Genomic DNA, 24,695 nt, shown 5'->3' on the forward strand with positions numbered 1-24,695 from the left:
GTTGCAATATTAGTTTACAACAAACGTACATCAAAAATAAAACTGTAAAAAATTCACCACAAATTGGCAAATTTTCATCGGCCATAGATACAAATTTAGCAAAATAATTGGTTAAAGTCAAATTTGTGTAAAGCTATATCACTTCAATCATTTAAACAAATATTAGAACGACCTTTGATTGTAGTGGCTTTTAGTTTGTCATGTTTTTTGGCTTTTTTGTGATCTTCATGATAAAAACGAATGTTGTTTTTTTGCTTTTAAAATTGTTCGAATAGATCCTACGTTTAAGGTTTCTTCATTGCTTTTCGATTGGTCATTGGCAGGGTGAGCAGTTCTTGGCGTATCAATAGTATTTGACCGGTTCATCTCTTCTGATGATCTTTCCTGATTAAATGTGGCCAGATATGCCTAAAATATTATACACTCTTTATGATGATTTCCGAGACAGTTAGCCACTGTCGCAACGCAATACGTACTATTTATTTCTCCATACACCGCAAACCTAAAATAAAATTATCAGAGACTTGCCTTTGGAGTTGCCTTTCACTGATTGTCAGTCACGTTATGATATTCTCTGGAAATTAAGGGTCCCAAAGAGATGCAAAGCGCCATGATGGTCGAATTTTCCGTAAACATGTTCCTCCAGAACTTTCATCCGTTACTTTTAGGTGGCTGTTCTAAATCGACGCTTATGTATAATAATGTCCGTCTTTCCTAAGTTTTTCTTAACTATTTTACCAGTTTGTGGTAAAATCCGCCCGACGAACGGAATGATTAATCGTTTTTTAATACTTCTGTCGGTTGCTTCGATCTACACTTTTGGGTCCCGAAGCACGATCCGCGGCCAGAATTGGATCTCCAAATGAATTTTTAATCTTTCTCCATAAGTAATCGAATATTCCACATTAGTCTAGTTGAGTGGACCCGAAGTGTCTCACACTATCAAAATATTTTATTGAGCGATATAGCTGGAAGTGCGAACACTTAATCAAACGTAGTTGGTAAGCTGTTAAACCGATAAAGCTCTAAAACTTGTTCTGAATGCAGAACCAATGCTGCCTTTGACGATACTTCCTAAATAAAGTCGCTTGCGTTTTTCGTTTTGGCATAAACATTTTTTGAAATTTGTCCAATTCTATTTAATATCACCTATGTTAAACATGTAATTCATTGTTTTATTAAAATGTTTAACAGGTTCTAGTACAACAATATGATGAAATAACCGAAAATAAGTATTCCCAGTAAAAATAGATCTAAGTTTTATTAGTAAGCATTCGAATATCGTAAATAATGATTAATTTCAACAACCAAAACTTTCTGTTAAGTTCGTTTAATAATTTATTTGTTTCTCTATTCAATCGATACAATTTCTTTACATTTGTTGTGCAACTTTTTTTCAATAATAATTTTCAATATTGGTTTCCCGCTCCGTTGCTTCAACTTTTCGATGCGGCAAGCCGATGCGTTCTCGTAATAGCACCAAATTGATAACTTTACCAATTTTCTAATAAAGAAGGCCTCTGTTCAGCTTCAGTTACCAATCGGATTAACTTTAATCATCACATCGGATTGGCACATTTAACACGCGAATCGCTCGCGCGCCGACAGTCGGAAAACCGATCCGACCATTTAACATTACTTCGCTCCGCCTCGCAAACCTCCCTCCCCTGCCATTCGGCTGCTCGGTGCCGGTTTCGGTCCCCTGACGATCGGTCCCAACCTGGCTTCAACCTTTACCGCACCCCCAGCATTCGAGCGACTCTTTATCGAAGTGCATCCGTGAAAAATGTGTGTGCGTGAAAAGCTGATGCATTGGGAGGGAAGGGAAGAAGAAGTAAAAAAACACAAATCGGAACGAAATACGATACCACACCCACCCGGAGATAGAAACTGGAGCGGAAAACTATGGTTACCTACTGATCTCTACCACCTCGGTTTAATTGGTGGTTCAGTTTTCACTGTCAATTGTACTGCTTTCTCGGTTGATCCGATGGTACTTCTTCTTGCTTTTTATTCCTGCTGTTGAATGCAGATTTTGTTATGTTATTATCTCATTTGCCATCGAAATTAATTACCAGACGTCATTACATCAAAACCAACTGAGAGGTTACCATATGTTTTGGGAGGTTTCTTATCGGTGAGGTGCAAACGCACACTAATTAACGCTTGTATTCTGCTCTTTTCCGTCTACTTTCAGGTAACCATTGCTTTCTCCAGCGTTGTGCATGAACGAGCGCTCGAAGACCTACCGGTGAAGTAAGATAAAACCTCCGAAAGGAGGTGGATAAACCATAGCTCGAACACACGAACACACAGTCTAATAAGGTTAAGTGTTTATGACACCTTCCCACCCACTCTTCCACTAACTTTCAATTGGCGGTGTAAAGATAACCTTGATACTGTTCGTACTCTCTTAATATCTCTACCCCTTTTTCTCTTTATCTAATCCTTTCTTTACATGCTTCTGTGTCTAAACAAAACTCTCTGCGTGAGTACTTAACATCAAATATGTTTACACGGTTTTCTCAATTCGTTCTGTTCTTCCTGAATGTTTTTAGTACGTTATTTTCAAGTTCTAGTTGGTTTATGTTACCAAAAATGTAAAGCGGTTTTTTAATTGAAACTTAAGTATTTCATCATCTCAAAATTAAGTTGCGTCGTTCTGTGCAATGATTCAAATTTTATTTTTTCAATCGATTGGCTAACGAAACAATTCTCAAACAATAGTAGTGTTGAAACTTTTTGTACCTACATTCTTTTTTTCCTCTATATCCATGTGGTGCAGTGGTAGTTTCGTTTAAAATTCTTTTCCATCAATCAGTTTTCTTATCTAAATTTCTCATTAATTTCAAGTTCTAGTTGGTGTATGTTACCAAAAGTGTTAATTTGTTTTTTGAATGAGATTTAAGTATTTCATCATCTCAAAATTTGCAGTGTGTTATTTTTATTCAAACTATTAAATTAAATTGCGTCGTTCTGTGCAATGATTCAAATTTTCATTTTTCAATCGATTGGCTTCGAAATAGTTTTCAAATAATAGTATTGTTCAAGCTTTTTGCACCTATATTCTTATTTAATTTTCCCTATCGTCATATGGTGCAGTGGTAGTTTTGTTTCAAATAGTTTTGTTTCAAATAATCACTTTCCTTATCTAAAATTCTCCATGTTGGTTTCGGTGAGCACATTCGACCGGCCATTAAAAAAATGTCGTCAACAAGTAGACTCTTTAGCATGTTGTTATCATAAATGCATTTCCTTGTTTCCATTTGCCACAGCACCGCACTTGCTTACCCATGATTGTCCTTGTTTAAGCATGAAGATCAAAAATCAAAACACTGCTGACCAAAGCATGTTTCTTTTGTTTTGGTGTAACATGGACAGCGGCGGCCAGCCGTACACTCATATCAATCAAATGCATGCATGTCTGCCTTTCCAAATTGGCTCACCCCTTCCTTCCAAGAAACCTTGCCAAGCAATCAGAGACGATGACCGACGCCGGGAGTCGCCTCTAGCAGCGAGTAGCGATACCACGCACAACCGGGAGTTTCGTTCTAAATTGACCTTATCAATCAACGGCAGCGAATGTGCGCTGCACTTGCAACTAGCTGCATGACGCATACACCCAAGAACAACACTCTTTCAGCATCCGGTCGTCGGCATTTCTGTTGCGCCACTTCTTTCCTTTATACCCTCCTTTTGCCAGTAACACTGACAGTTTTTCCCTTTGTTTTTCGTTTTCTCTTTCCTTTCTTCAAACAGATGTCAGCGGGGTTGATGTCGTGTGTGCGCGAAAATTCGCCACCACTGGAAAACACCATCGCACAAGTGCAGGATACACCAATAACGATCACCACTCCAGAAACTGCAGGTGAGATTTGCTTGAACGTCACCGTTTTTGTTCCGCGAATACTAGTTTGGTGGCAGTATAAGTTAAAGACTTACGGTAGTACAACAAACCTCTTGCAATCGAGTAAAAATGCTTTGCTCTGTTAAAAATAACCTGATCAACTGTCCAGTTGAACACGAGAAATCACATTGCTTTGTTCGCCCCTCGTAGATTGAGTAAGCCCCTAAAGGTATGCTATCCGCATAGCACAACGCAACGAATGTGTCATGTAGCTTGCATACATTGAGGGGTTTATCAACGTCGCTATGGATAGTGATGGGTAAGGTAGCACAGTCCGATGATTCCGGAGTGAGTGAGTTGTTCGCTCAGTGGACTGTGGCACATGATTGATGTAACGGGAGTCATTGTCGTTTTTTCAAAAGAATTTTAGTTGTTTCATTCATTAACACTTGATAAATCAAAAGTCAATAGTCTGATATTATAAAGTCTCACAGAATAATAAAAAATTAATAATTAATAGTATAATAAGGTCCAAACGAGCTTAACCATTTTTGACAAGATAGAACATTTTTTTCAAAAACGTTGCTTCCGCAAAACTAAAAGTAATATTCATTCCTATGCTTTATCCTGATTCATTCAATTTTGTTTTTTTTTGCTTTCTTGTGTACTCTTCAATGGCCAAAGCATGAAGCCTTAGAAAACAACGTTTTTGAAGCACCTCTCATTGCCAAACGCATGTTACTTGCTTTCGTCATGCTTGCTACGCGCCAACTTTACGGTACGTTGAAAAGCGAGCAAAATGGCGAGAGGGAAACCCAAAACGTGTAGTAAACTATATCAGCACGTGCGTCTGCAACTGGAGCAGTTTTCAATTTAACTTGGCGCAATGGGAGGGCGGAAAGGGCTTTTAATTCCAAAAAAAAAACAAACAAACCGCGATGTTAAACGGATGATTTTGAGCGCACAAACACACTCATGTTCCGTACATGTCATAATTTGGATAACGGTTCTGTAAAGCTTAAGTTGGCTTCACGGTAGATATTCGTTGGGGGTTTTTTTCCGCATCTATACCGCATGGCGGCGCTTGGTTCACGAATTTGGTTTCTTATCCTCACATGTTCGGTCCGGTTTGGACAGTGTTTTGAAGTTTCTTGTCTAGAAAAAAAACGTTTGAGCAAAGTTTAACACTACATATGAAATACAATGATTGAAAGAGAGAGAAAGGCTAGGAAAATTGGAGCACGCTTGATAGTTTTATTGGACACTTTCTCAACGCCGAACCCCGAACATATTGTTCGCAATGTGTGTTCGATAAAACCCATTCGAGCGCGAAGGGCATTTTGCAAAACTGGAGTAAGAAACAGGTGAACGATCGGTTTGCCAAAACCCGTCAGTTGGTCAGTTGGCACAATGGCGAAATCTTCGCACGCCAAAAGAAACGAAAAAGAAATCCCAACAGTGGAAGCGAGGACAGTGGAACTTGTCAGCTAGCTGCATCCGGTTTGGGAGTAATTATAGGAGCAAACTCTCTCACTCCTCGTATTGGTTCCGATTACGTCAGCACGCATCGTAATCGTTGCGTTAAACGGAAACGGAAGCTGCAGCACAAAATCGCAGTACACGCAGCGTCTGGATGTGCGTGAACCACGATAAGACTTTCTTCGGTCATCTCGAAAGGCCAAAATCGGTGAGCGGTCATTGCTTTCCCGCGGCGTGACGTTCCGGGGCGTCTGCAGGAGGTGTGAACGTCCGCCGAAGTTTTTCGTTTAAAAGTGAGAAGCATTTTCGCTGACGCTGATGAGCTCGGCCAGAAGAAATGGGAGGAATCGAAGAGAAAAAACACAGCTGATTCAAAATTATTTCTGCCTCTCATCACGAGCTGCCTAAATGAGGTGTAATTATTTCGATCTTAATGGGCTGGTCAGGCGTGTTCCGGGTTTATTGGGTGTTTCTTATGCTTATTTTCTACAGTTTCCTCTGCGAAGTATTTGTTGAATTCTCGCGATGCTTTTTTCCAATTTCCGATCAGCCTCAACAAGAGCATATCAAACGTCCGCTGGCAACGTGCCACGGTTTTCGAGCCGAACGTCACCTGAAAGCTTTCCCCTCGCATCTGTTTTTCTTTGTGTTTCTAATTTTTCCCTCACGCCGGTCAAATTTTTGCATACATTCCTGCAAAAAGCTCACCGATAGCATGCAGCAACCTGCGAAGGGGGCGAAGCAAAGTAAACGAAAGACACTGCAAAACCTTTCGCTCAGTTCCGCCGTTTGATGGTTTTGCATTAGCCATTAGCATCAGCCGGCGATATGCTCATGCCGGGGGGAAATGCACCGGCAGCTATCGACAGTTTTCCACATCGTTTCAACGCCAGATGAGTGTGCTATTCGGGGCTAGGTTTCTACGCTTTTCGTTCGGGGCAGGAAAGGTCAACGGTGAAGGCCTCAAAATCAATTCCATTGCGCGAAAATTTCAATTACAATTAACAAACAGAGATGTACTTTCAAGTGCGTAATGATGGTTTCAAGTGAAAGTTTGTGAAGCAGACGAAGATGCGATCACGAAGAAGAAATGGATAATCTTGTTTATGCATTTTGATAGATGACTTTATTCTAGAAAGCAGTTATTTTATCTGGTGTTTATCTTCTTTAAATGTTGCTCAGCTACAATTTTAGCATTTTATTAGTGTTTTATGATATAATCTATTTGTTTGCATCCATTGGATATGCTATTGCTGCATTTGTGGTTGTTATACAACACGAAATAATGTATATTTAATCATTTTGTTTATTATATACTTTTGTTTTTAAATGTTCATTGATTCCAGATTAAAGATCCAGATTGGTTCGTATTACTATTATCCGTTTTAATAAACCAAACAAATAGAATAAAAAAAGTCTCAAAATAAACTAACCCACAAATATTTGCGACGATACTGAAATCCTTTATTAAGCATCCGATTTAGGAAATAAGTAGTCGTGTCAGAACAAGATTGTAATTTTCCTTTGACCGTATTCTCAATGCCTGTCTCATAGCTGTTCAATACGTTTTCATAGTAAGGCTTCGTTGTTCATTAGTACCCATTAGTTTTATTCTTTGTTGTCCAATGTTTCAATTAAACATCAATTAAAATTGTCATTTTGTTTGTTTAACAATATTTATTGTTATTTTTCTTCGTCTGATTTTTTAAAACAAAATATGAGATAAATATTGGAAGGCTCTAATATTTTTGGTAAACGATATTCAACTAAATGTTTTCAAAAGGTATAATAAAAATTTGAATTGTAGACTATCATGTCATGGTCATGTAGACTATCAATTATGATATAATTTAACAACAATATAATAGATTTTATAAAATTAAAAGTGAATAGCCATTGTTTAACCACTTTTATACGATATTTCCACATGTCAATTCTGGGTTGTTGCTAATTTTCAACGTTTGCTCACATCGTTCTGCATGATCAATCTTTTGATATATTAGTCCCAGCGATAATTTAAATATCAAGCATAAAGCAGAAAAGTAAAAGCTTCGCATCAATTTGAATACAAACATGATTTTGTTTGGCTCGAATGCAATTAGGAACCATTTACACACGCGTGCGGTGGCGGCACGGGGTGCGAATCATTTTGCTTGCATAAATAATTGTTCGTTTAATGCACCCGAAACGCCACGGAATCTGCTTCCCAGAGGCGAACTTTAGCGCAGTAGTTTTACGGTGAGAACTATTACAGGCGTAAAAGTCGCGTAGCCGCATCGGGACACGATCGACAAAGATGATCTCACCCCGCTGGCTGGCAGAAGGGGTTGTGGGCAGCCTTAAGCCGACGCCGATAGGATTGTGCGCCAAGGCGGCCACCGCGTCACGGTCGCGTATCGCGCGAACTTCCACCTACGAGAACCAACCATCATAGCACAAGCCTTCCCAACACCCATCGGAAAGGGGAGCAAACAACGTCGAAGCGAAAAAAAAAGGCAGACTGCGGTGCCACCACCACCTTGGACGACCCTCTAATGGGGCTCCATCACATCTGGTCGTGTGTTGTTGGAGTGGCGGGTTCGGCTGATGGCGAACCGCGAGTTGTTGGAGTTCGCGTGCCATCGCTCGCCTTCGCCACGCTCATTGCCGTTCGATTGCTTGCGTGTAGCGGACGTGCTGCCGGTTGTTCGCGGGACTCGCGCGCGTGTGTGTGTGTGCTTTTCCACACTTCCAAAAACGAAGATCGCGATCAAGGTTTTCTTATCGGTGTAGCACCTACTCCCAGCCTCAGTGCGGCAGTGTTTCCACTCCGTTAGCCATTTCGGCAGCTTCGTTCTAAGTGTGACCCACCCGACCCGGTGTTGATTTTTTTTTGTTTATTGCTCACTCAAAAGCACAGCTCCCCACAGCTTGCTTGAGTGTTCCAGTTCAGTGGTTCAGTGCATCACGCAGCCCGACGAACGACGACAGCTGTCAGAGTTTGGGCAGAACGGGCGAACCAAACGTGCGGATCGGAACCGTTAAGGGAGATTTTCCCTTTCCAGCCCCCGGGGCGGAAGAAAATTGGAAATTGGCTGATTAGTTGTGGTTGACAGCGTTCAATTTGTGGTTAGTAGTAATATGCCGAGGCTTTTTCGTTATTATTGTTATTGTATATTGTTGAATGATTAGCGGTGTGTTTGTGTGTGAGAGAGTGTTCTTGTTGTTGTTTTTGCTTCCCGTGAAGCGTATCGTCTTTGACGAGCAGCTGCTCAAACGTGGAAAACCCACGGTGTGAAGTATGTGCCTCATGGTGTTGTCGTTTAAAGCAGGCACTATCTTATGCGTGTGTGTACGTGCTAGTATGTTTATCTTGTTCGTGGGTGCACCCTTTTGAAGGTTTGATTTTCCCATGTGAAGCCTACGAGAAAGTAATGCAAACTGTGGTCGTGCTTAATTGTTTATGCTCGTATGTGTTACTTGTTACAGATTCAATTGTTTGTGTTATTTTTAGCCATTTCTAAGTTTCTAGATATACAACTTTGAAATATTTGCTTCAACTCCTAAACTTCTGTATAATCCCCTATCTGTTGAGTTGACGGATGGATCGAGCGTCACGAAGAAGGTCAAATGGGAAACTCGTTAGCCGCGGAACCATTCTGCGTCGCTATATTCCCGGTCACGCCGGGCAAAGATTAATTAATCAGCTGAGATTTTGGGCTTTGCGGGGCTCAACGTCGAGCAGCGAAAATAAGTTTCCCCACTCTCAACTCAAAGACGGTGCGCCATGATCGAGTTTCCCTACGCATCAGGTCGACATCGAGGGCTTTTCCTAGCCAACCGCTTCTCGCGTCTCGAAAGCGTGCGTCTTTTGTTGTTGGCTTCTACGACGCAGTCAAACTGTGCCGCTCCAGACTGAAGACGCCTGGAGGCTGAAGAGAACGCACAAAGGAAATCAACAACACAAAAAAAAAATGGGTAGAAAGGTTACACTGACAGGCAGAATGACAAAGGGAAAACACCTCGGATGCCTCGGTCGAATCTCGAGAAAGAGGCTGAGGGTGAGCAAATTACAAAGAAAATGAATAAATTCGCCTTCCCTTTCCGCTCTTCCACCGTCGGGGCTTCCGCGTGCTTCCAAACCACGGAGTGGAAGCCATCGGAAGAAAGTGTGCCATCCGGCCATCATTCAATGGTAATGATGTGAAAAGTTCCCAAAACAGTCTTCGCGGTCGCCGGTGGAAAAACTCTTGACCGGCTTCTCGTGATTCTCTCCCACGTGGGAGCCTTTTGTCGCCGGAGGGGGGGGTGGGTGGAAAAATGAAAAGTGTGAGTGAACAAAATGCGATTGTGTGGGGGGCTCTGAACGCTGAAAGGGAGATTCCGTCCGAAACCCCCTTTAGTCAACTAATTGCCCGCATGTCTATTCTGCGGGCTCAGTTTGTGTGCGGGCCTGTTTGCGTTTTTCGGAATTAATAAAAGGAATAAAGTGTTTAAATCTCGGCTTGACAGCGACGAGACTAGGGCGGGCGGATAGCGAGCGATAAGAGAAGCAAAAAAAATGAAAGATGCATATCTTAACCCAATCTGTTGGAAACCCGGGGGAAACCCTGCCAAATGGGAGTTCATATTTAAAACGAAACTATTCGAGGTTGCTCAAACTAGGCCTGGGGCAAGAGAGGGAGTAATAAGAAGGGGGGGGGGGGGGGGGGGGGGGGGGAAACGTGAGCAGTGCACTAATGTCGGTAAAGTGCACGAAAATGGTTACAAAGTGCGGCTCGGTTTCGGTTCAGCTCGTCATAGCAAAAACACGAAAAAAAAAGAGATAACAATAACCTACAAAGTCAAGCTCCCTAAGTGGAGCTCCCAAATCTTCCTTCCCACCCGTGTTTTTCCGGCCAATGAACGTCCCGGTTGGAGGCAAACCGAAAAAAACGCCAGAAACAAACGGAAAAATCACCACCAGGAAGCTGAGAAATGATTTAGCGTAATGGTTCATGGACCCATCTCTTCGTCTTCGTTTCGGTTTTTTGTTACCTTTTCGCGGTAAATACATTTCGCATACAAACTTGCCCCCCGGAATCGGGAGGTGGAGGGATGCGGTGGGGGGATACGCGCCTCCGTATGATAATGAGCGGTGGAAGAGATAAAAACCGGGAAAACAGGAGCACCACCCGGTAGCGTTCGCTACGCCCATGAAGGCGAAAAAGGTTAAGGTTTTCGCGCGAAAAAGTGTGCCGCCGAGGGAGAAAAGCGTAGCTTTAAGATTTGCGGGCAGCTTTTCGGACACACAACAAGTCAGAAAACCAGCTGGTTTTGTTTGGGGGTACTTTGCGTTATTGTTTGTCGTTCGGGGAGGAGTCACACGCGGACCTGATTTACCACCCCAAACTGGGTCTATGTTGGGCTTTGGAAAGGATCATAAAAGAAAAAGCAAACCCTTTTGCGATCGAACGCCAGTCACGGGGCGTTGGAGAACTCCGAATTGAAAAACCTCTTCTCTCCCGCGAGGTTCGGATCGGGGTGCGCCCATAATCCCGCATAGCCCACTTTTTCTGGCGCCTTTTTGGGGAGGAAGGCGAGAAAAGTTTCTCGCTGATCGTTGTTTGACGTGCGCGCGATATAAAAGGCAGGGTGTATAAACGTATGCGGCTCAAAACGGTAACGGCGGGTGGCTAGGGGGGCTTTGCGATATAATGCAAGGCTGCTTGGCACCAGTTGCTTCAAGGTCGAACGCCGCCTCCAGATTTATGGTGTGTGCGATGTTGTGCCGCACCCTCGCCCAGTGTTGAATTGATCGACCAGGGAATGCTGATCGCGTAGCGAACGGTATTTGAACGGTGAGGTAATTGTACCGAACGGCTGGATACGCAAGCTAGGTATGAAGGCCATTAATTTGGTTCGAATTATATCTGTGTTTGCAAGCACAGTTGTGCGTTCATATAGAAAACGTAGTATTTTCGGGTGCTCAACATTATCAAAATATTTTTGACCTAATCTGCTGAAGATGTTTTGTTTGGAGTACCTAGATTGATTCTGAAATTGTCTTGATTTGATCAAATATTTTAAGAGAAAGTCTCGTAAAACGAACCAGCACGTTTTTATCAGAATTAAGTCATTTAAACAAAATGGCATTATAGAATATGTTCATTACAGTGTCTAATATACCCTACGTGCATTTATTTCACAACTCAAAAAATTTACTATAGAAAACAGGATAAAACTGATTATGCCTGAAATAATCAAAGGTTTCTCTACAATAGTTTAAACTATTGGAATTGTTACGAAATAATGGATTCATAATCCTTGCATTCTGGTTGGGAAGACAAAATTAAAATTATCCGCATCATGGGGTAATATGCTTAAGTGCGACAGAAGAGTTTTCCTATATCCAATTTGAATATTCTTTTCGCTTTTAGAAGCTAAATTGATACTCTTACCACTGTTTTGCTAATTCCCACTTTCATCGTTATGAATTCATTTTCAACTTCAGTCAATTTTACTTATTCAACCTTAACTTTTCAAACTTTTCAATTGCTTGATTTCACACTTTTATATGATTTGACAATATTTTTCAATGTCTTACAACCATTTGCGTCTGATCTAAGATAAATTTTAAAATATTTAATCGTTGATGATGATAATGGTGTTGTAATCGAGAGATTAAAGTATTTTATCATTTACCTGGCGTTAACAAACTCCTGAAATTAACTTTTTCCATGCTTCTAATCATTATATTATTAAAATTATATTATATAAATTACTAACATGTACTAGAAACCCCACACGGTTTCTTGCTTTGATTTAGAGGGATAATTTTATCGACCGTCCGCATTTAGAACTTCGAGAATTTTTCCTTACCTAACTCGAGTACAGTACGTTGTGTTTCTTCCAATTGCTTTGTTTAGCAAGTTAAAAGCGGAAAGCAACCCTTTTTCTAGCCCTCTGCTAGCCTAAGTTGTTTCTTTCTTCAGCGAACACGCTTTATATGTTCGCCTTTACAACTGCGCCCGCTTTCTTACGTCAAACCTCTGGCGCCATGTGATTGCCGTACGAAGGTTGGCAGTATGGCGATAGGTTTGGCCTCGTGCCGGACCGTTCGGCACGTGCACGAAATGAACGGATTGTGGCCACCGACGCTTGGAAGGCAAGAGAGCAACAAGGCGAGCGAGGCGTCTTGAATCAGATAGCGAAATCTAATCTAACATCATTGTTTTTATTTCACCTGCCCTGCAATTGCACTTGCTTTGCTTCGTTTTTTGGTTTTGTGTTTGTCTTATTTCGCTTGGAAATTGTCTTGTTGTTTGTTATCAATTGCAGGTGTTCAACATGTGTTTCGACAAAATTATTTTGTAACAGTTGAAGTTCTTAAAACGCTTAAGTGATTGCTCGAGTCGACACTATGGACGTGGAAGGAAAAGGAAATGAAAGCATTCTATTAATAAAACATTCGACATCTTTAAACAAAAAACAGAATTCACCTCGTAAAAACCATAAACGCTCACGTGGGCCTCCGAAACGGTCCACATATGCACGAACTCACGCAATTGTCATCGTATTCGAGCTGAATTTAAGATGCTGTCAACTGCCGCATCCCGTGACTGATGGGTCGACTGCATTACGGTTACTTTTTAATCGTTCACTTTGACTGACATGATTTATCGGGAGTAAGGAAACGCTCGGTTTTTTCCTGAACGATTGTACCTCTATGGGGTGAGAGCTGATAAACGTCACACTTGTTATGCGTTGAGGATCCATCAAATGTGTTTATATTAGACTTGTAACGATATCCGTTCGTTATCAAATCTTCCACAAATTGGGCTTTTATATAATTCCGCTCGTTGCGAAACGTGGCCAAGGTGCGAACTTTCGTTCAGAAACCGCACCGGATGGTTCTTTTAAAGGCGTGTTTGGTTTTTTTTTGTTTTGTTACACTCCCTTGACGTGCGTGTGGCGCAGATAATTTCTCCGAAAACTTGAATTTGAATGTTCGCCTTGCGAGTTGGTTGGTAATCATGCTGGAAGGAGGAGACCCGATAGAAAATTGGACAATTTTGACGAGGCTGAGGCTGTGATGCCGCCGCCACCTCAACGAGCCACTCGTGTACATTAATCAAGATATTAAACAACGGCGCAAAAGTTTCTCTCCGGCTGCGGAAATGCGGTTTAATATCGTGGTTCGGCGTCATTACCCGAAACGTCTTCGGGTACTGCAATAAAAGGAAAACAAAAGGCGGCACACGTGTGTTCGAGTGTGTGTGTATGTGTTGCCGGAAGAAGGTCGGCCAAGATGGTCGCTACCGAGGCACACCGGGTGGTTCGGCGGTCATTGCGTCGGCGAAGTTAATAAAACTTAATAACAATAATGTAAATAATTAACTCCCTCCCCCCTTCCCTCGACAACAACCTCTCTGTCCCTTCCGTTTCGTCCACGTGCCATTCGATGTACGCACGGGTTGTGATAAGAAAACCCCCCCGGGTGGGACCGGAGAGTCATTGGCCGTTTTATATCGTGACTTCCAACCCTGGTGGCTTCGGTACGCGTTAAATCCGAATTGGATTCGCTTACGATACCCTCCGACATGGGCCCATGTGGATCGTAAGGTTGATTTTGCATAATTACACCATTTTTTGGTTGGGAATTGTAAAAGAAAACAACAAAAAACAAACATCCTCCACCACGCCATTCATATACGTTAGGGTTTGTTTGAATCCACCGTAAAAACACCGTCTGCCATCTTTGGTGCGCTTCAGATTGAAAATGAAGATAGTATTGCGGCTTCGAAAAATATAAATATGGACACTCAAAGCACACCGTCGTGTTGGTGGGTTTTTTTACCCTTCTATTTATTCCTCATTTAACCCCCATAAAATGTGGAATATGAATGAATTTCTCACTTGTCTTTCGATTCGCTTTTAGAAACGTTTTTCTTCACGTTTGGACGTACGTGCGGCTTCAAGAGTGTCGGCAGCAAAACCGAACCCAACTGACCGGTAACGGTTACCGACTCGACCGGAATCGATGATCGTTAGCCGACAAAGCTTGGACGCTTGGTAGTTCATTTATTTTCTATTTTGTTTTGTTGACATGTGCCCTTTCGTGAAGCCCCATTTCTTGTGGACGCAAGGATGCAAACAAAGCACACCCACATCAGGATCGCCAGAAGATCGGAGCGTTTTTAGTTTATTGACCATATTTTTAACACCCACCAGAAGCTTGATCCGGAGATCCGAACGCGGCGGAGGTCATTTGAAATATTTATTTCAGCTCGATCAGCTCGATTCCATTGTCGGTACGACACCTCTTCGTGTGACACGTGTGTGGTTGGTGATGACTCTCCTCGCGAGGTCGGTGAGTCAATCGGATCGGATCAAATAGCCGCCCCGTCCTCCCCCTCGCCCTCCCTATCGTCGTCGATGACATGTTGTTTGACAGCTGATGTCATGATGCGTGATCACATCACGGAAGGTGTGAGCGTTTGCTCGGTAACTTAGAAGGTTATTGCGGTGTAGAACGGCTTTACATTAGTCTGATCGATGCGGTGCGATGTGATGCGATGCGATGGTTACATGTTTACCGCTTGTTGGTTGTTCGCACATTTACGAAATTGAAACTGTCAACAGCAGGTTCGATGGATATTGGTAGACACAATGAACGGCACGGTAGATATTGTTTTTCTTCCATTTGATATATGGAATATTCGAGTGTCTTTTCTTTTCTTCATATTTTGAAATCTGACCCGATCGTCAGGAGGAAAAATGAAAAACTATAAGATTCAAATATTTATTTCGAGCGGGATTCGAGCCCCTTACCTTCACCTCATTATCGTATGGATAAACATATCAAAAAAAAAACCTCCACACGACGAGTGTGGTATGACAATATTAAGTCCACCTGACGTAATGTTTGTTGACTCAACTGGTGCTACGCCAGCGCTAGAACAAACGGCATTTTGCGTCACTCTCTTGAACAAACCACTCGCAAAGCCTAGGGGTCGGTAGCGTACAACGGAAGCAAAGATGCGATGCACAACAGCCCGGTCCGCCCTCAATGCATACAATTGGAACAGATTGTTTGCCAATAGGGTAGCCACGCTTATAGCCATAGCATAATGGCACGGCATATTTGCATCGGTTAATCTTTCGAGCTGCTTATCGCACCACCAAACACCGCTAGAACGGTGCAATAAATGCAATAAAACACCATAATAACCATCACAATATCAACCGATAAGCCAATGATAACAGGGTTCAAGATAAAACGTTACCTATCTCGTGTGGTAAATATAACTCACATCTACTTGTTTTATTTTCAGATTATGAATATATTATCTTTATCTTTTCGAAAACAAAACTCCCTTTTACACACAACGAATGAAGCGAGTTTTGGGGGTAATTGGGTACAGTTTGTAAATGAAGATAATCCACATACAATGTTGCTATATTGATTCTGTTGGTTAAGTAATGGAGAAGTGTTAAAATTAAAAAAATGCATATAGATGTCAAGGAAAAAATGATTTTTAAGCCAATTTTGTTTTTCAACACATAAAACATTAAATTTAAAGGAAAATGTACTTTAAAACATTAAAAATGGAAATTCACGTTGAGGCGGTTTGAATACATACAACAATTTTTTAAATAAAAAACACAAAGAATTAAGATTGAGGTTGAAGTAAAATTTTTCAACACGATGATTAAAAACTGTTTAAAATATCAAATAGACCAAATATTTAGAGGAACAGTTATCTTGCTTTTGGTTAAAAATACATGACAGAACACTTCTAATATTAATCTATAAAATTCTATAAAAAAAATGTTCTACTCAAACTAACTTAAATAAATAGAAAAACGAAGAAAAAGGTGTAGATTCCAATCTGCAACTCATTTTAGGGGAATCGATTCGAAAAGTTAATTAATGAGAGCTTTTTGCGATGGTACAGGAAACAAAACATATTTACCCATCCCGAAACCCCGTTACAAGTACCTTCGGTAAACGACGCATTGAATTTGGCGTACAACCAATCAATTGAAACCGACAAGACTGAGAAACGATTACCTTAAAAGGCAAAGTCGGCCTCAAATAACGCGGCGACGACGTGTGCTTCTTATCTATCACCCAGAGCCCCAATCACTTATATTGTATGTTTGGTTTCCTCTCTTCCCGCTAGCACCAGCGAACGCCGCCGACACCACCAAACGGAAACGGTTCCACCCGCTGCGCAACCTCCGCCGTATCTTCCGCCGGCGAACCGTCGCCTCGGCCGACCGCGCGCCCGGCCAGCTCGGTGCCAAAGGGCAACAGACGCACATCCACTTCGCCACACCCGGCTGCTCGACGACCGATGCGACGCTTCCGCGCACCGGCTACGGTCTCCCGATCACGATCCGCGCTGGTGGCCCCGAGTCGGCGGGAGCGGTGCCGGGCACCTCGCAGGCCGCTGGGGGCGGTGGAGCGCCGGGCGGGTACTTCAAGCGCGAAACCTACCGGCTGCGGAACTCCGATGATCTAGACAAGGAGATGTCCGACTACCAGCGCAGTCTCAGCGAAGGTCGACTGGTCGATAGGTAAGTGGTCGTCCTCCCGCGATAAAGGCGCATCGCCCGGGTGGGGATTCCTCGTAAATCCCAGTCACTTTGCGCCGATTGATTTTCTTCCCACCTATCTTATCGCGCCCATATGGCCCGAATGACAATCGTTACGTGGAGCAGGAGTTCGTGCCATGCCGACCGTAGAGGCACCACCCTTGCTTTCAATCCGCGCGATAACTGCGAATGCGCAACACTCCGGCGAACTTCCCGAGCGATTGTTTTCTCTGCCTTCTCCTTTGGAAATCCATTCGAAACGCGAAGGTATATTCCCTAAAGCAACCGAGGTGCCTAGGTTAGTCTTATCGGAGCAATCAAAGCGTCCAGTCGGATTTACGCGTATGGCCAATCGAACCGGTCAACAATGATCCTTCAGGTCGATAAAGTGTCACCCGCTCAACGGTACCGAACGTTGATAAGATCGACTTTAATAGCGTAGGTGGTTCTTCTTCATGTACCATGTGTGGCTGTTGTGTATCGTATTCTAATGTTAAACACGCTGATTCTATTGGGAAAACATGATTTTCGAACGCATTTTAGATAGTTCGCTGTCAAGTGGAATTGCTTGTACACATGTGCTAAACTGTTTCTTATCGTTAGCGAAACTTTGTACAGACATTCTGTTGTGTATAAACACATGTAGCAAAGTGTTCTATAACCCTCAAAGAAGAGGAGTTCGCTAAGAGCCGCAAATGAAAGATCGACATTGTTTCTTTTTTACTTTACGTGAACGAATATTTCACGGGTTTTCTGAGTGATTGAAGGATCAAATATCGAACAACAGCAATAAGCAAATAAAAAGGGTCACGTGTAGCGTGTTAAAAAGTGTAATTTCGAACAAAACCATATCTTTTCAATCATGAACAAAGGTACACACGATGCCAAGCCGTAGTCTTTTTGATTTGATCAAACATTGGACTTTTGCTCATGTGGTTCAGTTTTACCGTTTTGTTTAACCTAATATCTGAATTACTGATCAAGGAGTTGGTTTAGAACATGCTTTAAAATGTTTTAATGTCGAATTAGAGAATGATCAAAGGGTACACATTTTTATTAATTGACTTTGATCGTAACAAAGTTTAGTTTCAATAAATTCTCTTCAAATTTATAGGAAAAGCGTTTAGAGGCAAAAAGATTAATTTGCTGTTTCATTACTGTTGAACAGAGATTCAATTTAATTTGTCCATAGTGTTAGTGTTCATAGTACTATACTAAGCGCCTTTAATAAAGTTCGCAATCGGCTTTGAACCAATCTCCAATGTGAATCCAGCTTAACCCGAAATCCAACTCCCATAACCCTAGTTGCCGTAAATGCAACTAGACCATCACTTATAAGGCTTCTTTTCCTCTCCCTCCGATCCTCTTCATAGTGACATCAGCCGGGATGGGCTTTCGCAGTCACACGATAGCGTTTTCTCCGAATCAGCCGGCACTGCCAGCAGCTTATCGATTACACTGAAGGTAAGGTTCCGTTACAAATCTGGAGCGAGTTGAGTTGGCGTTCATGAACCTTATGCTTCTCTGTTTCGTCTGCACAGAATGAATTAGCAGACGTACTACGAAAGCGGAGAAAGGATCGCCAGGAGGAGGTCTCGGACGAAGATCTCGGGTTGCCGTTAAGCCCGATCACGCCGCAGCGTAAGGATCGCGGGATGAACAAGAGCGAAGGATCGCTCAGCATACTGAGCATGACCAGCTCCGATATGGACGATGACCGGTCGGCGTCCAACATGAGCGGACACAATCTGCTCCGGCTCGAGTCGTCCACTTCCGGTTCGGTCGGCATGAACCGGTCCGACAATATGGATGAAAGTGGTAAGAAGTGTTGTCTTCGGTTGAACAAGAACTTTGTATTTAAATAGCGTTTCCTTTTTCCGCTTCAGGTGACTCCTCGAAACTTTGCCATTCCGCAGCGAAACACAAACTTGCCGTACGACCAAAGAAGAAGGGCCCAACCAGGGCACGAGCTCGCCCAAGAGAGGTACGGGTGGAAGTCCCCGGGTACAGTTGCGAGTTTCGCTTCAATCTCATCAATCCACTCTACTCTTACAGACCACTCTTTTGCCAGCGACACCGGAAGTCAACGAGGAGTCGTTGAAACTCTCGTCCACCAACATCGCGGATTATTCGCCGACGAAGGAAGCGGAAGAGAAGGCTCACTCGTTGCCGTACGGTATACTGCCGACCGTGGTGAGCACACCGCTCTCGGCCCACCATGGACCGGTGTCGAAAGCATCCTCCAAAGAACTCATCTCCTCCTCCTCCTCGAAGCTGATGTCGGTGAGCGTTGGCGATGCTTCGCTCGGTGCGTCATCCGTGTACGTCAACAAGAACATTTCCAAGAGCCACGAGTTCGAGCGCACGTCCGAGCATCTGCTTGCGGCACCGGACGGTGCGGGTGGCCCTGCCCGCAAGGAGGATGATGGGTTCTTCAAACGAATCCTAAATTATAGCTTCAAGAAGAAGAAACACGAATCGGTCGGTGGTGGTGGTGGTGCCGGGAAGGATGAATCGCATCCGGTCACGCCAAAGAAGGAGGACAACAACACTAGCAGTGTTTATATCACGGCCGGGGAACCAACGGCGACCGCCGACGCTGGGCCGACGGAACAAATCATGAAACTGTCGCTCGTGGTTGGTGATTCCGAGCTCAGCGAGCTGAGTGGCTATAAGAAGATCAAATCGGGTCCGGCCGCCCGGCAGCGCATTTTCCCGAAGGAAATTTTCACGGGCGACGAGCAACGCGAACGGGAAATTGCGACTCCAGCCCGATACTCCTCGAACGTGGAAGTGAACCGGCAGTCGATCGCATCGTCTGGAAGCGCGCATTCGCTAGCGATCGGTGCAGCGGAATACAAGGCACCACCATTGCACAAGAGTGAAGAGTACTTGGTAGCGAAGGCACGCAAGTTCTCCGAGCGTAGTGTGGACGGCGGTGAAGGTGATGACGAGGAGAGCGATGGGCGGAAGTATGTGAGCCATGGTGAGCGGATGAAGAGCCCGAAGGCGTACGGTACACACGGAACGTCGTACCAACAGAAGGCGGCAAAGGTGTCCAACGGGGGACAACACCCGGTACTACAGGTGGGACTGCAGGAAAGTCCGACCAAGCGAACGAAGGCGGTGGAAAAATCGAAAAGCTTCCGCACGTATACCGACAACGTATCGAACAATTTGCAGGCGGGTGGAGGCGGCCATCATCACCATCACCATCAGCTGCCGAGTCTGCCCAACCTTAGCTCGTCGCTGTCGGTGGGTAATTTCAGCCAGAGCAACAGTTTCCTCGAGACGGAACACAAGTTCTTCAGCATGACGGAGAACATGAACACGGGCAAGCAGCGGGTGTTTAAGGATTACATTAGCAACGCCGATGAGGAGGTGGTGGATGCACGGTTGCTTTCATCGAGTGCGTCATTGCAAAAGTTCGAAATTAACGACAACAACCTGTTGAACCCGCGCGAGGAGTACGTCGATCACCAACCGAAGAGTATCGTGCTGACGACGAACACACTGACGCCACCGGAGCCGACGAGCATCCTGAACAAGTCGAACCAGAACATCTCGCAAATTGAGGAGAACATCGATAAGCTCGTGTCGTCGCAATTTGTCAGCATCATCCGGAGCTCGGACGAGGGCAGTAGCAACGAGCGGCTGGATGATATTGGCCACGCGGGCACCGTGCCAGAGTTTATGAAAATCCAACTGAACCGCGTCGATGCCGCAACGGCGGCGATGGCGATGGGCCCGACGTCTCGTCCGACCATGAAGACGAGCAGCAGCATCGTGCTGACGACCTCACCGACACCGGCCCCACCAACGTCGCCCGCCGTCGCTAGTCCCACTGCTTCCGCCGGGCAGTATCCGGTTCCGCCGGCGGACGATGCCATAAAGATGCGCCGGTTCAGCAACGAGAACATCGAGATAACGGAGTCGAAACCACCGCTCCCGCCGTCGGTGGTGGCTCGCACCAGCCTTGTACTGGATGGGCCACCGAAGAGTCCGCCCGTGTTCCGAAAGCAACACGGGGGCAGTGGAGGCGACATCAACGCCGCCGGTGCCGGTTCGAAGCGCAACTCGATGAATCTCTCGCAGGACCTTAGCGACGACCGGAAGGTGATCCTCCAGCGCCGTACGTCCGTGACGGAGGAGAAGATCAAGTACGAGCGACGGATATCGTCCTCGTCCGAGGATATAAAGTTCGAGAAGAAAAAATCCACCTCCGAAGAGGTGCTGGAGAAACGCGGCAGTACCGGGAGCAATGCGGCCACCAACTACAACAGTGGCTCGAGCAGTGGCGACGAGCTGGTGGTACTGCGGAAGAAGCTCGTGCCCGATAAGGAACCGAAGGACAAGGATGGTACGCCCGAGCTGATGAAGGTGTTTGCCAGGCGATCGCTAAAGTTGCGCTCCGACGATGACTACAAGGTGCCCGGTACGGACGCTGGTGGGAAGCCACTGTGCAGCATCGACAGCGACAAGGAGAACCAATCGAGCGAAGAAAAGTTGGACAAGGTGGGCGCTCCACAGCAGCAGCAGCAGCAGCCGCAACAACAACAACAGCAAGATCTCTCTGCTGCGATCGTGCAACCAGCATCGATACCAGCACCTCCATTGAAAAGTAGTGCCGCTGCGCCTCCACCACCGTCCGAGGTAAAAAGTAATGGCACCGTGGAAAGCAACGGAACGAGCCAAACGATCACGGTTGATCCGTTGATCGTGCGGAAAAGTGTCACCAGTAAGCCGTTTGGTGTACCGAACAGATTCGGTACGGCAGCCAACGGGCAGACACGAAATACCACTTCGTTCGTAGACGTCCGCAAGACGCTCCTGCCCAACTCGGCCGCGGTTGTGGCCCAGGTGAACAACAACTTTGTAAAGCCGGACATCGCGTCGGGCGTCGGAGAGAATCAAACCGTAGTCAACAATAACAACAATAACAACAGCATTAACAATGGCACTGGTAACGCTACCAATCGCCATACGATCGCGTCGTTGAATCAGCTCAACAGCGCCAATGGGGGCATTGGTGGTGGGGCAAACAACAACGCTACCATCATCGAGGCCGCCGGTGGCAATGGGGAAATCAACGAGTTCAAGGGCATACTGCAACGCCGGGCGGAGTGGGAAAAGCGAGCCAAGGAAGGATTCAAGTAGATCGTGAGCTCTTATGGTGTGACACGTAGCTTTGCAGTGTTGCAGTAGAGACACAGGCAGATAGAGAGAGATAGATGAAGGTCCTGCAGTAGTCAAGGCTCCTTATCTTCTCAGCCCCACCGAGAAAATTTCACTCCATTCCATTCCCGCAAATTCCGCGCAAGGCGAAAGACCCACTCGGCAAAGTGGCGGTAGATGAACCCCAGATAGGAGGCCAACAGCATTCCTTTCGCTTTTACGGCGCACTAGAATGCGCACTAGGACCCAGTTATGACAACATACTTCCGGAGGAAGCTATGCTTTTAATTTGAGATCACTCCGAGTAAACGACGCCTTTATTGGTACGGATTGCCGAAATCCCATTCAAAAAGAGTGACCGACCGTACCGGGATGCTAAACAACCAAGTTTATATTTCCTTATGTACGGACTTTGACAAGCCGCGTGCGTCGAGGAAAGGCATCATTTACTTGGACTGCCCTCAATTATCTCCGTGTTCTTTTGCGACCATTGGTCGGACGATTTCGAACGGACCGCAACGTAGTGTGGTCCAGTGATTGATTACTACAAAATTATCATGTAATGCAAACACCACCAACAACCACCATCATCACCACGTGCATAGATAGGACAACCTGAGTCGTTAGGACAACCCCGAAACTACGTGTTATAGAACGCCTTACCAACTACTAATTATCGTTACAAAAGCGACGGGTCGTTCCCACGTTATGTTTGCGTGGTTAGGATGAAAATTCGTTGTTGCAATATATATATATATTTTTTACAATGCTGACGACATCTTTTGTGGCCGTTGAAAGAGGCGTTATTTTTATGATTCGTTGAGCGAAGCGTCAGCCACAGTTACTTCTTCTACGGACTCTCGGAAAGGTTATGCGATGAGGCATCTGTACGGGCCGATCGCAAGCCGCAACCAGATTCCGGCGAGCGATTCCAAATGTGATAGAAAGTGTATGATAAATAAAGCAAACAAATATTAATGGAAATCGAGCGGGATGCGGAATACTTTTGCAAATGGAGAACATGGAAATGCCACGGCGTAGAAATTGAGCACGCAACGGATGGCTGAGAGGCTTGGGTGAAAGAGATTGTTCTGTTGTAGAATTGTTTCCTTTTTGGATGAAGAAGATCATTTAGCTGACCGTCTGTGGATTGATACTCACTGGAAGAAATAGCTTTCTCGTTGGCGCCGCACTTGTGTGTATGTGTGTTATAACCTATAGCATCTTTTAAGGAAGTTTTGTTTGTTTACCGTTGCTATACTTTACCAGAAAAAAAGAGGTAAAATCAACATCATCCCCCGTTGATTATGCATTTTCCTGTAAATAAATCGTTGATCTTCCTAAATTACCAAACTTGGCTGTAGTTAGTTCGCTTCTCAAGCGCTTCTCCGACGCGAGTAGCGATCGGCAAATAAAGCTTTTCGGTATCGTCCGCTTTGAACCCCCTTCTATTATACCCGACATAGCCGTAGAGTTTAGATTTGATACTGACCGCGTGACAGCATTCCCCGGAGGACGTTCTAACGTCATAAGGGACGAGGGCTTACGGTCAGCCTTCATTCGTTAGAGGTTAACGTTAATGAACAGATTCGCCAGCATTCTACGGAGCATTCATTCAGGATTCATATACTCTCGCTTTCGCTATGACTAGATCCTGCCGCAACCCGGACATCTATTATCAACCACGCTAAAAATTGACGGATTCAAATCGTAGGGTAGCGCCGTCGCAAAACCGTGCATCGTCGTATCTGTGTAACGGATGGGCGATTAGTATGTTTACATATACTTATATCATCAATGAGATACATTAAATGATGTCGTTTAAGTCAGCTCAACCGAAACCGAAATCAAAAAAACAGTTTATTGCTAATTCGAGGCGAAACGAAATCAACGTTATAACAAGTATATTGAAGAGATGAAGATCGTTAATATTTTGTCAGCGTAGCCTGAACGATATTTTATATAGGCAAACAACAACAAAAATAAATAAAAAGTACCGAAACGTATTTCTGCTGCCCTTTTTGTTACTTTTTTTAATGGTTAAGAATTTAAGAAGCGAGAAACTCGCTCAAACGGACGTTACGTGAAACTATGTATTACTTATGGTTGGGCAATTGCGAGACGGATCTCGGATAGCTTCCGATCCTTGGAGGAGATTGAGATTAGAGTGCGGAAAGAGAGAAAGATAGAGAGAATCAAATCAAACTTTTTTCGAAATTTGATGTATCTGTAGCACTCTGAAGTGAAATAAATGCAACTTCCTGAACGTAAATCCAATAAAATGTGTATGTTTCTTAAAAAATCGTCCAGAATGATGACTTCAAAATCTCATTGTCTAAAACAAGTGTAAATTTTCTCAAAATTTACGTATAATTTTTGAAAAACATGAATGAAAAATGAAATTCCTCTCAGTTATGGACAATTCTATTGAAAGTAACGCAACAGGCATTATACAAATGGCAACCTGAAGTCAGTTCTGTTTTCTTTCCTTGATTTATTTAACAGTTCTTTGATGATATGTGATAGGATCCTATAACCTTTGCTTGCTATATGCTAACCAATTCCGAGAACCAATTATTTCCATTTATTCAATATTAAATCGAGATATTTCTAAATTTTTGCATACATACTA

General features: G+C 44.1%; 1 protein-coding gene across 1 annotated transcript; it reads left to right on the plus strand.

Moving 5' to 3' along the window:
* The first annotated feature begins 3,759 nt into the window (after positions 1–3,759).
* LOC131261446 (uncharacterized) lies at positions 3,760–22,833 on the plus strand. The gene is made up of 6 exons (XM_058263482.1): positions 3,760–3,868; positions 16,474–16,870; positions 18,262–18,352; positions 18,430–18,706; positions 18,775–18,872; positions 18,944–22,833. Exons 1-6 carry the CDS (start codon positions 3,760–3,762, stop codon positions 22,043–22,045), a joined length of 4,074 nt encoding a protein of 1,357 aa, XP_058119465.1. The 3' UTR covers positions 22,046–22,833.
* The last annotated feature ends 1,862 nt before the right edge of the window (positions 22,834–24,695 follow it).

The sequence above is a fragment of the Anopheles coustani genome, chromosome 3 (genome assembly GCF_943734705.1).
Source record: "Anopheles coustani chromosome 3, idAnoCousDA_361_x.2, whole genome shotgun sequence".
NCBI classification, from domain to species: Eukaryota; Metazoa; Arthropoda; class Insecta; order Diptera; family Culicidae; genus Anopheles; species Anopheles coustani.

Coding starts and splice junctions, on each gene's coding strand:
- LOC131261446 (XM_058263482.1), top strand. CDS start 3,760: ATGTCAGCGGGGTTGATGTCGTGTGTGCGCGAAAATTCGCCACCACTG. Junction 3,869..16,473: donor CACCACTCCAGAAACTGCAG/GTGAGATTTGCT, acceptor TCTTCCCGCTAG/CACCAGCGAACGCCGCCGAC. Junction 18,353..18,429: donor GCTTATCGATTACACTGAAG/GTAAGGTTCCGT, acceptor TCGTCTGCACAG/AATGAATTAGCAGACGTACT.